This window comes from Macrotis lagotis, chromosome 5 (assembly GCF_037893015.1).
Source record: "Macrotis lagotis isolate mMagLag1 chromosome 5, bilby.v1.9.chrom.fasta, whole genome shotgun sequence".
NCBI classification, from domain to species: domain Eukaryota; kingdom Metazoa; phylum Chordata; class Mammalia; order Peramelemorphia; family Peramelidae; genus Macrotis; species Macrotis lagotis.
Window position 1 is genome coordinate 138493075 of NC_133662.1, and position 19085 is coordinate 138512159.

General features: G+C 34.2%; 1 protein-coding gene across 3 annotated transcripts in view; it reads right to left on the reverse strand.

Annotated features, from left to right (window-relative positions):
* SAMD3 (sterile alpha motif domain containing 3) overlaps nucleotides 1-19085 on the reverse strand; it is a 52267-nt gene that overhangs the window by 28941 nt on the left and 4241 nt on the right. For 2 of the 3 annotated variants that reach the window (XM_074187572.1, XM_074187571.1), the window contains 3 exons: nucleotides 17904-18017; nucleotides 1738-1923; nucleotides 1097-1181 (listed from right to left, as the gene is read on the reverse strand). In XM_074187572.1, the coding sequence (XP_074043673.1) occupies nucleotides 1097-1181; nucleotides 1738-1923; nucleotides 17904-18017 (385 nt within the window). The remainder of the gene's footprint in view (nucleotides 1-1096; nucleotides 1182-1737; nucleotides 1924-17903; nucleotides 18018-19085) is intronic. The other variant, XM_074187573.1, reaches the window with a different exon arrangement.

A 19085-nucleotide genomic window follows, 5' to 3' on the forward strand; every position in this document is an offset into this window, starting at 1 on the left:
CTTAGTAACATGATCAAATTGTCTGATTGCAAATCTTTTGCTCTTTCCTCATCACAAGGCATTTTGGTTAGGCTTGCAAACAATGATTATTGAGGCTCCAGGTCAGGATCTAGGAAACTGTACTAGACCCTAAACAATGATTAGTATAGAACTTTCTAGGTCCTCAGGTTTCCTGCTTTTTTCCCCTTTCTTTTTAAAGTATACAAACCAATCTTCAGAACTCAGAGGTGGGGGAAGAAAGGGAATTATAATAGCTAGCATTTATATAACAGTATAATATATTTATTATCTTATTTAGTCTTCACAATGACCCCCTATGGTAGATGCTGCTGTAGATCCCCATTGTACAGATGAGGAAACTGAGGCTGCAAAACATTAAGTGACTTAACCAGGGTGACATAGTTTATGACTAAGGCAGGATTTGAATCCAGTCTTCCTTACTCCAAGTGTAGACTGTACTCTGTGCTACTGAAGGAAGTATTTACATTGGAGTTCAATTAGAAGGCAAGAAAAAAGATGAAGAGGTCAAGAAAACCTGACAGTCAGGGAAATATGAAAATGATGCAACAAAATAGTATTTTTACATGGGAAGAACAGCGTTCTCTTTCTATATGTATCTTCTAAAATTTCTTCCAAGAGAGGAAACTTTTATCAATGCAAGTCAGCACGTTCCCTTAGAGAGTTAAAGCAACTGGGAAGTCAAATGAGGTGTCCAGATTCATCTAGACACTCCTATACATATTTCCACTAAATTCTTATACATAGGCCCACAGGTACTTAAAGTTAAATAAGATTGAGGTAGCTAGGAGGCCAAATGGATACAGTGCCAGGCCTGCAGTCAGGAGCACCTGAATTCAAATCCAACCTCATACACTTACTGTCTGAGTGATCCTGTGCAAATTACTTTAACCTTGTTTGCCTCAGTATTTTCATCTATTAAATGAGCTGGATAAGGGAGCAGCAAACCACTACAAGTATCTTTGTCAAGAAAACTCCAAATGGGGTCATGTAGAGCCTGAGACAACTGAACAATGACTGAATAATAATAACAACAAAAAGTAAGGTTAAAAAGAGTTAAATCACTGAAGATACTTACAAAACCACTGCCATTTTCATCAAGGAATGGATATGCCTGAAGCAGGGCATTGACAACATCATTGTACTGTTGGGTAGTTGGATACCTGTTCAAACAAGATGACAAAGAGAAATGATTTCAAAGAATCTCTTGGAAAGCAGCTCAAAAGTCATCTGGAACAGTTTGAATGTTAAACTCAAATAGAACTGGATACCTGCAACCACATATTAACTTAGAACACTACAAATTAATATTAACTATGTTATGTAGTATTTTATTTATATATTTAAAACATTTCCCTTACATTTTAATGTTTCTGCTTGAGAATTCTCTAATTGTGACACCTCTATTCTAGACCAACCTAAACAAGAATACTTTCTACAAAGAGGTCATTAACAAAAATAAGCTTATAATCTCTTCCTTTGGCAAAACTGGGATTTACATAATAGCAGATGGATTGTGATTGGTTCCTCAAATTTCTCTACTTACAGTCCTTTTAGGAACAAATAGAATATATAAGAACATTTGAATAATAGACACTGTTGAAAGCTTTGGCATTTCATCATTTAAACACTTGAAAAGAACCAAGTCTGTATGATTTAGAAACTACATTGTGAACAGATGCTCCCCTAAAGCAATGTATCCAGAAAATTCATACTTACAATGATCCTTCCAGATACTTTGTCATGTCTGCTTGTAAAAACTCAATGATCCTTATCCTCATGCTGTGATCTGGACACTTTTGCTCAGTTAACATGCATTTGACATCATATGGGAAGTCTGGTAAAATATAGGATTTTGTCCACTGTAGTGCCTTATTTCTTGCAAGAAGATGTTTCATATTTTTTCTGTCAGCCAAACCAAATCAAAACAAAACAAAATATAATAAAAATAGGCACTTTCATTTTTCATTATATATGTCATTCATTTATTATCTTTGCCCTAAGCAATAATGTAAATTGTTGGCTGGGAAGTCACTTGGGTGGATGTATTCTATTCATCTTTATATACCTAGTAGGAATGACTATCTTGGCACAATTCTATTTTCTATAATATCTTTCGCCTCCATCCCTTTTCCTTCTTTTCTCCATTAAAAGATACTAACATAATGTAGATTTGTGTTAGGTTCTCATCTGGAGGAAAAGAGACCACGGATCAAGAGTTCCCAATGAGACAGACTGCTTCTAATAGAGGGGAGGATTATAACTGAGGAGAATCAGATGAATGATTGGAGTTGGGTTTGTGATTTAGAGAACATTTTGGGGTCTCCAAAGGAGAAAGGAGTACCAGGTGAACAGGAAGCCACTGTGACATTCCCTTGAAAATGAAAAATAACTCAAATAAAAGCAAGAAAACCACAACAAGCAATACAATTCTGCCCCTCACCCCTCCCCAGAACTTTGCATGATGACTGCTCATCTGCTCTCTATTCATTGATTTCAATAAGATATCCCTATCTTATTTCCTAAGTCAGTGATGCCAAAGGTGGGATTATGAAAGGTAGTAGCAGCATTTCTGTCCAATACCTAGAACTACTCTGTGCATAAGTGAACTGTCAGTAAATATTATTCAGATAGCAGCCTTGCTGTGCAGATCAGAAGAATTGAATTTTCCCTTTGTGTACAATTACATGGCTTTGAAAAGCAAAAAAATATCTTAATGATGTTCTGGGGGTAGAGTAAATTCCAAGCTATGCCAACTAACACAAATTCAATCTAATTCTACACAAGACAAGTGACTCATAAAGAATTAAAAATAAATCCTACTTTGGCAGCAGATGCTGGCAAACCATAACTTTAAATACTCTTGTTCAACAGGCAGATGGTATTTGTACTATCTAAGGTAAAATAAATAAATATATATTAATAAATAAAACTTTACAATGAGACTAAATAATAAGACTATTTATATCTGATATTGAGTTTACCAATGGTTAAAATGAAAGTACTCCTATTTTGAGGTCATCTACACCTCTTTGTCTTGCAGAGAGGTATGACCCACATTTTAAATGATTGTTCTCTTTGTTAGAAAAATGATGTGTTCCAATAAAATTACTACCAAGCATTTTGCCCAAGGAAGTCAATAGACACCAGAAAAGGTCTCATATATCCAAAATACTTATTGTAGCACTTTGTATGGTAGCAGAAATCTGGAATAAAATGAGCTTCCATCAATCGGGGCATATCTGAACAAATGTTTTATAATGAAATGCAATATTATTGTACTATAAAAAGGCAAATATTGAGAATTCAGACTTGTTTAGATTTATACAAATTGATATAGAGAGGGTCAAGCAGACAAAGATAAAAATGTACTTAATAACCACAATCAAGTAAATGAAAAATAGTAAATGTGGCAAATGCAGATCAAGTCAATGATCAATCTTGACTCTAGAGATGATGAAACTTAAATAAATCTGTTCTCTCATAGAGAGTTATACCAAAGGTGAGGAATGAGGCATATGACATCAGACACATCCAGTGTTTGTTTGTTTTTCTTAACTGTAGTTCATTACAGAATGGATTGGATGAGGAAATATTGTGAAGTGACAACAATGTTTAAAAAAGAATCAACAAAATATTAAAAAAAGAAAAAAAGGAAGCCAGCACATAGGGTCCAAATGAGGGAAGTCCAAGGCTCCGATGGTGGTGTCTAGGAATTCAATAATCCCAGTATGTTCCTGAGATTCACAATAGGAAGGCTCTAGGTTATGGAATTATGACAAAAAAAAATTGTGAGTGGGACCCAGATTCTATGCTGGAGAAGCTCAACAGTCTTGGTCTAGTTGTGAGTTCAGATGTCTAGTGGCTAACCTCTCATTCCATATTTTTGAGTTATGAGTCTTAGAAGGAACTGAGAATTTATGCTTTTGGGGAATGAGTGCTATATTATGCTTTCCTATTGCTCTAGGGAGGGAGGGAAGGAAGGAAGGAAGGAAGGAAGGAAGGAAGGAAGGAAGGAAGGAAGGAAGGAAGGAAGGAAAACATGAAAACTGAATGAGAGTGAGAGAGAGAAAGAGAGAGAGAGAGAGAGAGAGAGAGAGAGAGAGAGAGAGAGCACTAGACAAGATCAAATAATACAGAGATGATGTTCATGTTGGAGATTTCAAAATTTTAAAGGCACTGACTCATTTTCAGTCTTGTGATTCTTCATAAATTTTATTTGAGGCTTTCTTGGCCAAGATACTAGATGCCATTTTTTGAGACCACAGGGTTAAGTGACTTGCCCAGAGTCAAACAGTTAGTGTCTAAGGCCAAATTTGAACTTAGGGAAATGTTTTTCTGACTTCAATTCTGGTACTCTTTCTACTGTATCACCTAGTTGTCTCCTGGCTCCTACCTCCTCCTCCCCCCAAAAGGATATGAAAATGGAAAAGATAAGCTTTTGCAATCAGTATTCTATACAGTATTCTATAGTCAATTATATCTTGACTGCCACAAAACTGACAATGATGTAGAGAAAATAGGATATTATTGAATTTATTATTTGTTGGTTATAAAGAACATTCAGGGCAATAGAGTATAATGCAGTATTAAAAGTTTCTCTCAGCGTGAAGTAAACATAATTACAGCTATCCTACGGTAGAGGTTTATGGCACATATTCAGCAGGACATGGAAGGTTACAAAACATCTGCTGATATTTGTGCTTGCAAAGTTTTCTGTGGTCATGTCCATGGGTGAAGGACATTTCCCTGAGCACTGGTATTGACCACCTCTACCTTCCACCATGGTGTCATGCTGTTATTGCTCCAGTTTTTCTTCTTTTACTAAAATGGTTGACATCAACCCCATTTGGATCCTCTTCAGGTCCTTTTCCTCCATCCCATGCCTTCAACACAGACAACATGATATTTTAAAAGATTATGTTACTTTATCTTTGATAGGAAAGTAAATGACGTAGAATAGTGTTGAATACTCAAAAGACATTCAATAAATTTACATGTATTGAGTAAATCTGTTTTGTCTATTTTTGCATTCATGCTTAAAAAGGTGAAACTTAAAGATGATGTAGAGACATTTAAGTGACATTCAAGAATGGAGAAAATAAATAAATAAAAGGAATGATCTGTACTATATTAAGACTATCTTTATTTCCAAAAAAAGTCATATTTATTTATTTATTTATTTACTTATTAGAATCAAAGTAACACCATCTTTAAAATACAGAGAAATTGTTTGAAGGAATAGATAAACCACAAGGTACAATAGCCCATATGGATGATCAACTTATGTATCCAGTCTAAGAACTTCCTTAAAGGAAAGTTCACTTTTCGAGTGGACCTTGTATTTGTGACCTGAAGCAGATCCAGGGGTCTTCAACAGAGACAACTTTAGGCATTGGAGCATGTGCTATTTGATATGTAAAGTATGTATTGAGCATATAACAATAAGGTAATAACTGAGCAGAGGCTTTAATGTTCTTGATATTATTCAATGGTAGATAACATTAGCCCAAAGCTATCTTTTAGCATTTCAGCTGCTCTCAGTGTTACCATGCTGTGATTTTACAATGTTGTAGTTAGATTTCAAATGCTACCAAACTGAACACATAAACATTTGGGGTTTTAAATAGCACATTATTCTGTATCTTCTTAATATAGTTATCTTTATCATTTTGTACTTTGTTAAGCTTTGTTATAGTACATGTTACACCATATCATGCTATGGATTCTAATTATCTCTTCTTTCCATCCTGAGTTACATAAGAGCAGATACTACATATTAATGAAGCTTTGTTATCTTCTCCAGTGTTCTGCATACAAGTGAGTGCTTAATAAACACTGTTTGAAAGAATAAATCAACTCATATCTCTTCTCTGTTGCCCAGACTTTCTGCATCATGTAAACACATTTTCCAAGAGTAGACTTGTTATAAATAGTTTTCTACTAAGGAAGGGACTTTTAATAATGTCCTCACTTATATATAATAGAAAGAAGACTGGAGGATGTAGATGGAGTTCTCTTTGCTGTTCTTATTTCCATATCTGCTCTTCACTTTGGAAGCACTGCTCAGACTAGGTCCACTGCTGAAAAGAGACCAGTAAAAGGTGACAGGTACTACTCAGGGACAAGGCAAAATGTTCATGAGCTACAAGGCAGAACAACCACATTAAAGAAACTCACAACTCCACCAGGTTTGGCTCTTATTGAACTTCATCAATGTATCCTGAATTATATACCCCTTTATACTCATAGAGCTCAGGGATTAGGCATTTAGAACAATTGTACACCTATAAATCTAGAACACTGTTCAGCTATAAAAATAAATATTTAAACATATATTAAATATAATATAAATATATTTATATAATGAAATAAATATAAATATATATTTAGAACATTGTACACTATAAAAATTAATAGCATGGCAATATATACAGATTTAAGACATCAAGGGAGGAAAAAGAGGTATGGAGGAATGTACAAGAACATGAAGAAATATGTTTAAAAACAGCTACCAATGGATTAGTGTCATATCTAGTGAGTGAAATTAGGATGCTTGAGTGGTCATGAACATGGTTATCATTTCTATTCACTATTGAACCCTGAAGACAGAAAAATAGAGGCCTCTTAGATATGATCTAATCTTCAAAATTACAAGTTGGGCAAGAATGTTTAGCATGTAGTCATGCATATTATTCATGAAGGACTGGCTGTCTTCTTATATGAACATTTTTGCATTTTGGTTACCAAACAAGAGAAGATTTACAATTCAGATTGAAGAGATAGGCTAATTGTGGTCTAGTTAAGTGACAGTCTTCAAATAAGAATGCATAACACAAATGCTTCAAATTCTAGGGATTTTTTTGCTATTTACTATTCTATTGCCTTTGACCCACATAAATCATCACTTTACAATACTCACAGAGGATTAAGTCAATGAAATGCATATTTAGGGACACATATGATGATTCAAGAATAGAGAAGAAAAATGAGAGAACATGTGGACAGCCAATGGGCAAAGTACTGAGTGATTACAAACAGAACTCACTTAAATCCCCTGATGCCTTTGCAAGTAGATGTAAATACATAGTAGTAGAAGTGTTGATGAATTTTCTCTAGGATCCTATGCAATATATAGAAAACAAAACATCAATAATAATTTTCCTAATTCCCCATCATCCTTAACCTGAGTATAAATCTAGATTTCCAACTAAAAATCTAGTGCTTTAGTTTTAAGATTTGGAACCCTGAGATTATGAAAGAAACCAAAACACACACACACACACACACACACACACACACACACACACACACACAAACAGAATTGGTCATTTTATGCTTTTCCCATCTCTTCCTGTAGTAGTCAGATAATTAAATAATAAATTGACTGTCGACACTAAAAAGGGGTACAACACTATTCTTTTGTAGTTTGGGTGAGCTTGAAGCAAGAAAATTTAATTTGTTTTTTTATTTTTATCTGCCTTACTAATAGCAAGTTTCAAATGCCTAGGATGGCAATAAGTCATTTTATAAATATTTTGTCACTTTCCTTATAACTCAAACTGAAGTTTAAAATATTTCTTATGTTAAGTACAGTATCTTACATAGATTTTAGTGACATTAGCATCTTTTAAGCAGGGGTAACCTGACTACATGATAACTTTTCCTTTAAGTCATAAAATACTGTGTTTATATGTGGATTGGTCCTATAAGACCAGGGCAAGTTGATGCTATGTCATCTCCTCTCTCTCTCTCTCTCTCTCTCTCTCTCTCTCTCTCTCTCTCTCTCTCTGTATATATATATATATATATATATATATATATATATATATACATACATATATGAGGCAATGGGCACACCTTTACTTTGCTGCTCAGGATCTGAAGTTCAAAGAATTCATATTCTATTAATGGATTGGTCTTATATCTAGTGAGTAAGAAAATCTAAGGATGGAAGAAATGGGGAAAGAAGTGCTGATATTCAGACTACATATTAGGGTTGTGAATTCAGTAATTCTAAATAATTATACTACTGAAGTATTAAGAAAAACTTTAATGATAATCAGCTAATAATAAGGGATATATTTAAGTTATACTTCAGTAGTATAATGTATGTTTATAGTATAACTTCAGTAGTATAACTATGTTTTTGGAGGGATATGAATCTGTAATTTTGTTGATTTAGAAATCTCCCAATGAAGAAATTACTTTGATAAAGGCCAATCAGCAATGTTCTGCAATTCTCTAAGGCAATGAGCTATTAAACATCTGTTTCATGATCATTCAGCTAGTATGTGGTATAGTCAGGATTAGACCCTGTCTATATCATTTCTTCCTGACTTGCAGGTCAGCTCTCTATGTACTATAACAGATTTCTTAACTATATTGTCTGTTGTCATATGACCTTGTTATAGTTTGGTGAAGTCTACAGACTCCTCTGAGTCTTGATTTTAAGTTAATAAAATAAAATACATGGGATTACAAAGAAAACCAATTATAATGAAAAGCAGTTATCAAAATATTTTTTAAAACAAGTTTATAGACCCTAGGTTAAGAACCCATGGTCTAGGCTATGCTACCTCTCAGAATAGCCAGGTCCCCCATTTTGAGCTAATGTCCAGGTTTCAGAATTAAAAGCAATGCACATCCAAATTTTTCAAATTTTGACTTGAGGCAAAGAAAAATTTATTAACAATTTGGGCTGTAAGATGTTGGAATGGACTGCCTTGAGATGTGGAATTTCTCCCTCTTTAGAAGTGTCCAAGTAGAGATTAGATCATTTATTAGAAATACTGTAAAGTAAATGGATTCTTGCTTAATCTTAGTATTAGGCAGTCTACTTTTAATGTATTGATTAACTCAATTATCTAGACTGATTCCAGTTGGATGTTCTCTTTTTAGAAATTCCAATTGATCAGGGAAATTACAGAGCAATTTTACTTGCATCTGGACTTCTTTAATTTCCTTCTGCCTTATGCAGCTATCTTTCAGGATAGAAATTAAAACTTTTTTGATAGGCATCAATTTTGCTATTGAATCTATCAGCATAATATGAACCTTGATACTACTTAGATAAAAGAATTAATGGGAATGGATACAATCAAAGAATGGTTCACCCTGAAAAGTCCTATAGGACTCTTTTATTCCCCATTCTGTTCAATAAGAGTTCAATTAATTAACATTTAAAGATATATAGAATACCAAGGACAGATAATATCTAACCACCCATCAGTTTATGTGAACGAGCTTATTACCAAAAGTTGTTTTAACTCAACCTTTGTAAAAGTAATAATAGCTTGCATTCACGTACCACTTTAAGGTTTTCAAAGTTGTTTATAAACATTATCTCTTTTTATCCTCACAACACACCTGGGAGGTAGGTGCTATTATTGACACCATTTTACTTGTGAAGAAACTAAGTCAGACAAAGGTTATATGACTTATTTAGAGTTGCAACTAGTATGTAAGGAAGGATTTAAACTGATATCAAATCCCAAAGTCTAATCTCTAAACTTTCAAAAACCCATAGATTATTAAACATAGAAAGAACTCTTTTGCTGCCTACTTAACTTTAGAAAACTGAATGGCAGGTTAGGGAACTCTGGCCCAAGGAAGTGAAATCCTTGGGTAGGCTCACAGATTCACAGTGGTAGAACAATGTCTCATGAATCCTAGCCCACTATTCCTTCCATTATGATATTCTGCTCCTTAGCCAAATACTTGAATAATTTTTGCCTTTGTCAGATGCCAGAAAAAGTTGCAAATGTGATCACATCAATACATCTGTGTTCCATGTATATTTCAGCACATGTCCAAGTGAGTCAAAAATATTATGGAGAAAAACATATATAGATATAACAGCTAACACACACACACACACACACACACACACATGATAAACACAGGTAAACTGGAAGTAATCTCAAATATAAGGCACTGGCAAGGTAAGAGGTAGAATCAACAGGACTAGTCAGTAGATTAGATGAGGGGTGAGAGAAAATGAAGATAAGAGAATGACACTTGAGTTACAAAGTTATATCCCAGAATGATTAAGTTAATCTCTAGAATTACTGGTGTGGGAATTTACAGATGCAGATTCACAATATCTATAATTTATAATCTCTGAGAATTACATGGGAGACTGAAAGGTCAAGTGATTTTCCCAAGTTCACATAATTTGTATGTATGAGAGCTTTGAGTTTCTGACTCTCAGGTCACCCCTTAGTACTCCACCATTCTCCATAAAATATTAGAGTAAGTATTTACTCATTCAAAGCTAATATGCAATGATGCTTCTCTGGAAAGAAAGTATTTGTGTTCCTTTAGAAATATGGTGAAATTGGAGCTGAAGTTATTTATCTTTATCAGTTTCTTCTAACAGACTTTTCTAATACTCATGTATTTTCCTACCTATTCTTTAAGGAGTCTTTGCCTGAGTAATGAAATAGTGTAATGCAATTGAGATAGATAAGAGCAAGGAATATAAAGAAATCTCAAAAGATCTAATTTGATGGGGGATGGGGAAGCAGAAACAGATGAACTAAATATATACTAATTGAAATCATATGAAAGGCAAAAGGGAAGGGAATGAATGGACAAATAAAAGAAGTTGAGTCAGAAGGACTGCCTGACAAGTAGTGATGTGCTGAAATTCTTTCTAATATATAACTATAATGAAAGTTTAATTAATTTTATTTACATTTAATAAAGTTTATAATGTCTTTTTTTAAAAAAGAAGAAACATCTACAAGTTTATTTTAATTCATACCCTTCCTTAACTAAACACCACAAGAATGGAAAGGAAACATGATTGAATAGCACTTAAAGGAATGAGTTTTATCTGGGACAGCTGCTATAGCTAGCACTAATTATAATTTACTTTCCCTCAGTAACTTCCAAAAAACTACTGACATAGCAGGTCAGTTGCTTCTTAATGGAAAAGGCCCATTTAGTCATCATCTTAAAAGAATGCAACATCATCTCCCCATGAAATACTAATTCAAGGTATCACTCAGTGACGTGGCATCAGTGATGGCTGAATCCAATCAGTCTTATTTAGGTGAGAAAGACTTGAAGAACAGATGGCTTCAAACAACCTTTGAGTAAATAAATATCTCTTGTTCTATTTCCACTTTACAAACTCTGTTAGACCTCTTGCAATTTTTTAACACTAGTCTGGAAAATTGGTTGTTGTTCTTCTCATCTTCCTAGTACATTGTACCCAAATTCCTTATTTTGCATTGTGAAAAATGTGAACTTGGACTTGGTAACATTCTCCCTCTGCTTGCTCCTTGATATCTCACTGAGTTGTCCTTGAAAAGAAAAACTTACACTTGTGATGAAAAATACCATCCATATCCAGAGAAGGAACTGTGGAGTGTAAATGAAGACCTAAGCTTATTATCTTCAATTTTTAAAGTTTGTCTTATTTATTATTTCATTTTCTCTATATATTCTATCTTCCATTTGGATATGATTCTTCTCTCACAACATATTCAATATCAAACTATATTTAGCATGATTATAAATATAGAACCTGTATCAGACTATTTTCTATCAGAGGAAGAGAGGAGGGAAGAGAAGGAAGAAAGAAAAGTCTCAAAAGCCTGCAAAAAATGCTCAGAAAAAAACTATTGTTGCATGTAGTTGGAAAAACATAAATAAAAATATTTTTTAAATAAAAAGAGCAGTGAGGGGCTCTTGTCTTGGATAGCTGCTCCCTAGTACTCATCGTTGTTCTGTCATTTATGTATCCTGTTGCAGTCTAAAAAAGACAAAACAGGGCATAGAATAAAATAAATGTTTTTTTTTATTTTTTTCATTATTTCCTTAGGCATAATGGAATCAAAACCTTTTGTTAGTGTATCTGTGATTTTCTCTAAATATATATTTCAAATTTATAATCATTTAAACTGATTTGGTTTTCATTTTGCTCTTTTAACTACCTTGATTTAAAGATGTTTCCACTATTAATAAATAAAACTATGAAGGGGGAAAAAAAGAAAATAAAAACTTGTTGGGATTAGGATTCAGACTCATGATGCTCCTTCATATCCCTCAGCAGCCAGTAGTCATTTAAGAAGCACCTACTATTTGCCAGATACTATATTAAGTGCTGAAGATACAAAGAAAGACTTAAAAGATCATACTTTCCCTCAAGAAAACTACAATATCATGGGAGAAACAATCAAGTGCAAACAAAATATGTACAGAAAAACAAGATAATCAATGGAGGGAAGGCATAAGCATTAAAGAAGCTCAGGAAAATCTCCTCATAGGAGATGAAATGTTAGCTAGGATTAGGAGGAATCCAGAGAAGACTATAGATGAAAGGAGAAAGTATTCAGGGAAGAGGAACAGTCAATGTCTACATCTGGACTCCAAAGATAGATTATGTCAATAATGTACCAGTGTTACACACTGTTATTTCTAATATATAAAAAAAGAACAAGAAGAAACGGATTGGCAAGTTCCTTGAGGAGAGATCTATGGCAATATTTGGTTAAGAGTTACAGAGAATTGGAATTTTGTAATCTAAACTGACAGAGGCAATTACCACACTGAGGAAATCATATATCATACTGAATATTTTGTTTTATTATCTACTAGTTAGCAAGGGGTAAAGAAGCCACTTATATTCCAGAATCGTTTTGTGTTGCCCTTGGGGAAGAACACATTTTTTCCTCCACTATCCCTACTCCTTGAGATCAGAGTGAAGAAGAATTAAAAAGCTTTAATTGGGAAAAGATGAAAAAGAAAATTGTGAGACTCAAAGTTGCAAAGAACAATTCTAAGTTCCTCAAGATATTTATTTTTTTTATTTTTGTATTCTTTTTATTTTTTATCTTTGTAATCCCAGGCCATCTAATTATTTGATAATTAAATTAAGTTGAATGCACTAAATTGAATTATTGATTCCCAGAGAGCTCTCATTTCTATTGGGAAATTTCCTTTCAATAATTCTACAGTTTTAATGGAAGTTCATTCTTATAGAGATCTATAGGAATAATGATTGTTTTGGGTCTCTTAAGGTACTCACCTGATTATTTGTTCAGAGCTGGGGAGTTTTTTTAATATCAATAATGTACCATAATACTAACATAGAAATCAGAACAATCTACATTATTTAGGGAATTTGTTCTATATGTCTAAGGCTGTACCTGATCTGGTACTAGAAATGGAAATAAATAACACAATCTCATTTGGTTCCCTTTCTCTGTTTAGTCACCTAAAATGCTAAAATATTTTTTTTATTTCTACCAAAAAGCTCCCTAATTATCCTTGTATATGTCAAAACTTATATGACTCCAAACTCTAAGAAGAAACTATCAAGAAAAGATTTTAGGAAGGAATTTAGTGGTCTTGGAGGAAATTTTATATCATAATTCAAATCGCCTAATTCAAGCTACATCCTGGGCTCCTGAAAGAAAAGGGCAACACTATCAGTGCTATTTGAAAGATGAGAGAAAAGGGGGAAAGTCCTTCAAGAATGGAGAAGCACAAATTTTCCAGGGAAAAAAAATAGGGAGAATAATAATCTTGTCTTTAATTCTTGAAGAAAGTCTAGAAGAGAGCATTAAAAAGATGTTTGGTGAAGGGTGGGGGGGATTTCTAGTGAGTGCAAAATAGTTTTGTCTTTTTTTCCTTTCCTTTCCTTTTTATTTATTTGATGGTCATTCTCCTACAAAATATGTGATTTGTCATTAGAATTACTAAGTTTAGTTCAGTTTGTTTGGTCTTGGTGTTTCCCTTGTAATTTGTGTATTCCTCCAGTTTTGTTATACAATTTATATTTTATTCATATGCAATTCTTTCTATATGCAAATTCTTTTCTATATGCAAAATTCTGAGCCATTTCTTGACTTTTGGTGTTCTTCTGGGAGACTCATGATTCTTAAGTTTCTCTATACATTCCGTCTTCAAAGACTTTAAAAGAAATATTACTGCTATTTGTTTCTCTTTAAACTGTGCTACCCTCTGTGGTCAAACAGAACCTGTCTTTTTCCCCTCCCTTTTCCTAAACTTTAAAAAAAGTTTCTTTATTTTTATATCATCCTTATCTTAAGTATCTATCCCTTTCCACATCCCAGAGGGCCTTCCCATGTCACAAATAATAGGTTTTAAAAACATTGGAAAAGAAAAAGACAAAAGAGGGAAAGTCATCCCAACTAATGAATATATTGAAAAAATCTAATAATGAATACAATGTATCAACACCTGTGGCCTGCCTGACTACCTCCACAGAGTAGTAATTTGGGGGTGTCTTGCATCTTGCTTTATAAGATTCATGCTTGATTTCCATAATTTTGTTGCCTTTACTCAATTCTTGTCTGTTTGTTCTTTCCTTTTATATTGTTGTAGCTACTGTTTATATTATTTCTTGGATTTGCTTACTTCACTCTGCATCAGTTCTTTTCATGTTTCTCTATTTTCATCCCATATATCATTTCTTACAGCATAGTAATAATGCAATATTACTTAACCTTGAGTTACATTCATGTACTATGACATGCTTAGCCTTTTCCCAATCTACTATGTTTCCGAATCTTTGCTATCACAAAAAGTGCTACTATAAATTTTTTTTTTGTATATCTGGGAAGAGCAGATTTTTTTTTTACCAGAAGTCTTTCACTGATGTATATTTTTATTCTCAATCAATTTTTTTCTCTCAGTTCTTTGGAGAGACTTGCTATTATGGATTCAAGATTTTTCTTTTGACAACTATTTCTGCTCTGTAAGTCATATATTCTACTTTCACAATTCTTATTTTCCTTTTAAACCATTTGGGAATTTCCTACTGTGCATCCATGCTCTCTGAAAATCTACAAGGTATTTTGTCTCATCAGCTGTTGATTTAATTTACTTTGTCTTGCAATCTTTATTTGGAGATTGGACTTGTTTGGTCTTGTTTAGAGCCTACTTTACCTCTGCTTTCAATTTATCTTTGCCCAATTTTTTTTTACTGAGATTTGTTTTTTTCCATCATGAGGACTTTGGTAATTCCAGACTGTTTTTCCCCTTTATATTCCCTTATTGTTCACTTTATGACTTCTCCCCTCCTCTGATGACAGATCTAATTTCCCAGGCAAGACTTCAAAGCTATCTATTTCAGCATCCTTCCATTTTTCACTGATTTACTCCCTGACCCAAAAGACAGAAGGGAGAGTAAGAATTGTCCTCAGCTGGATACCAATCCCCTTTCTTTCAGGTTTGGTGCAGCTCTTCTCCACATATACATATGTACCCCCTGTTCCTGGAATCTCTGTTCTAGTTCTCTGAACAGATATGCTGCTGTTTCAGAGAAAACCACCGCTTTCCTATACCTACATTTCTTTTCACAGTGGGTAGGAGTGGGTTTCAGAAGATAATCAGAGTTGAGTTCTATGGTTTGCTGCCATAGAATAGTGGGGTGAGCATAGAGTCAAGTTGTATTGACAGAGGCACTCTGGTGAGTACTGTTTTTAGTAAAAAAACAAGCAAAAAAAAACTGATCACTAGAATCCATAACCCAAATCTGGGGAATTTGTGGGGGGGACAAGTATAATGCAAGCATATTAAGGACAGTTAATCATCGACTTGGATAAACACATACTCATCATGTTTACAGATGACACAATGTTGAAAGGAGCTTTTTGAACTCTGGATGACAGCTGAGATCCAAAAGGATCTTGATAAGTGAATGCATTGGACTAAATCTAATAACAAACTGCAATAGGAATAAATATAGTACAATATTTGCATATAAAATATCAAACTCACAAGTGATAGGCAAGGTTAACCATAAGTAGTGGCCTGAAATTTCAATTAGTCATCAATATGATGAAGCACCCAAAGAGAACCAATATAATTTTGAGAGACTGCCTCCAAGGAAGATTACCATGTGACTTTGCCCTTATGAGATCTTACTTGGAATTCTGCGTTCAATTCTGGGTGCCACATTTAAGGACACTGATAATCTGGAGAGTGTCCAAAGGAGAACAGAATGTGAAGACTTCTGAGTCCTAGTTATATGAAGTATATTTGAAGTTATTGAACATGTTTAGCCTGGAGAAGATGCAAGAGAAACATGACAAATATCTTAAGTATTTGAAAGGGATTTTTTCCATTTGGGGGAGAGAAAAGACAGGTTCTGTTTGACCTCAGAGGGTAGCACCAGGAGTGGAAGTGGCAGAAAAGAAAAGGGGAAAAAAAGTGGGGGAAGAAAATTTAGGTTTGATGTCAGGAAAAAAATCTTACCAAGCAGAGTTGTCTAAGTGTTTATTGAAAGGTAGTGAGCTCCCCAGAAGATTTTAAGCTCAAGATGGACAACCCCACGTATAACATAATGAGAAATTCTTTTACATACAGGTTGGATTAGAGTCTGATTTTGTGTGGCTAATCTAATAAACCCATTACTGTTTTCCTCTGGGGGCCAATCCCCAAATGTCTCTAAGGAAAATAGATATTTTAGTAGAATCCCAAATCCAATCAGATTTCCCTAAAATCCAATCTTTTCCTAAAATAATAACAGCATAAAATCTAATTAGATCTGGATTCTTCCCAGCTAGATGTACTCTCTCTGATCTTGGTCCTTTAAAACCTATGATTCTGCTAGGAAGAAGGATCCATTGGACAAAAGATGTAAGTCAGGATGCAGAGGATGCTTAATTAAATGCTTTCCCATAGTCTCTAGATATCATAAGCAGCTTTTTCCTGCATGTCTATTAGCCTCATTATTAAACTCCAGTTTTTAATCTAGAACCCTGCCTAGTCTTCCTGGATATATGATATAACTAGATATAACTCAAAATGGCAACTTATCAACCTACCTTGCCTGACTCTATTTTGTGCTGTCTGTCTACTCTAGTGCCTGTTTCCATGGAAAGGAGGGAGAGGGGGAATACATTATTATACATCTCAAACTCAAAAGCTCAATAGCCATCTAGGACAAGAGGTATAGAGAGGTGACCTCAGGACACTTGAGGCTAACAATGATGTAGCTAGTATAGCTCCTAAATGGCAATGACTTTAGGAAAGTACAATTCTGTGGACCATTCACCTTTAAGTGATACAAAGTGATTTGCTTCAATCATCTTCAGCTTCTTGGTTTTTCTCAGTATCTTGCCTGGTGAAATTGTGCTTGGATTGGTGGACCTATTGATTTTTTCCTCTCAACCTGACTTCAGGGTTGAAATATCCCAACCATTCATCAAAGAACAGAAATTTAAAAAAATAAAATGTATAATTTTTTTCTTTATTTTAGTCCTCTTCCAATGACTCATTGGTCATGAAGGCACTAATGGCCTCTTGATTGCTATGTCAGTGGACCACACCCTCAGGTAGGTTCTACCATCCTGAAGAAATTTTGCATACAGACCCAGCATTGTATTGCATGTCCATCATCTGGTGCTCAACCTAATTAAATTCAGGGGTTCATTATTAAATATTGTTTACCAGTTGGATTTTTTTTGTAATTCATAAGAAATGTCTACAAAGACTTGGAGGGATGCTCAGCATCACTGGAGGGAGTAGTCAATCACAAATCTTTTGAAATACTGGAACAAGTACCTCTCTTATATCCAGAAAGTCAAAAAGACTTAATAACACTTCTCTGCTTCTCAGGTAGAGTACAGACCAATGTACTCCAGTTAATCCTCACGATACAGATCATTCTCAAGAGTGGATAAATAAAGTTGGAAAATGAAATCCTCCAACCAAATGTTCTATCCATCAAATACTAGTGTCAAATACATTTGATTACAATTCCTTTTCTGAAGAAAAAAATATGAGGGAGTTTTTACTAAAAATGCTAAAAATTTTTTAGCATGGAAAATCATTTGAAGGAGCAATTACTCATTTTTAAATCAAATCAAATCAGCAATTCAGAAGATATCATACAGACTTACCTTTGTTTCAGGACCCTTTGGTCAACTAAGCCAACATCAAGGTTTTCATTTGGATGAAAGGATGGCTCCAGCTGGGTGTTGCTGATGGAATTATGGAAGTCTTCATCAATGCTGCTAGGAAAGAGGTATATTCATGGATAGAATATACAGATTAACAAATAACTACTAAAAGACTGACTTCCTCCAAGGCCACTTAAGTGGGGCTTTATCTGCTGACTTCTTATTACTGTGGTTTGACTTTCTACCCAGAGATGGTCATGAATGTCTTTATTCCCTACCAGACTCTATCTTGCCCAAATAATTTTTTAAAAAGTTACCACAGGGCAGCTAGGTGGCATAGTGGATAAAGCACCGGCCTTGGAGTCAGGAGTACCTGGGTTCAAATCTGGTCTCAGACACTTAATAATTACCTAGCTGTGTGGCCTTGGGCAAGCCACTTAACCCCATTTGCCTTGCAAAAAAAAGTTACCACAGCTATTTCTACAATATTTATGTAGCCAGAACTTCAACTAGGTCTTCATATTCAATTGATGAACAATCAACCAATCAATTAACATTTATTAAATGCCTAACATGTGCCAGGCATTATATGAAGTGCTGGTACAAACTTTAAGGACTTCCCTTAAGAAGAAAATAGTTACTTTGCTTAACTCCTTAAAGATCTAATGCCAGGCAGAGTATTCAGTATGCCCTCTAATTTTTTTTAAAAAGCTGATTACCTATAAATGGCAGCAATCTATGCCCCTTATAAAAGATAAAGCTGTGTATTTGCAATCCGAATACACAAGAGATAAAATTATTTTTACCTAATTTACCTTTTTTACCTAATAGGGATGTTCACCTATAGTTCTTTCTTGTGCATAGTTCCTTATTCATTGGAGATTTAACTCCTTCAACAACTGATTGTATTTGAATTCTTGAGTAGGCATGAAATTAAATAATTTAACTAGACATTACAAAGACTAAAGAGTTGGGTTTAGAGAGAGGAAAAAGAATTAGGAAAATCTGTGACACATACTGATTGTGTAACCTTAGGAGCTATACATAACCTCCCATTACTAGAGGCAAGACTATAATTTGCAGCTAGCTCAATGTTGGTAGAGGGAGTTTCCTTGTTGGGGATTCCTTATATTACAAAATCAGTCCATACTATGACAAGGGGCCATATTTAATGAGGTAGTA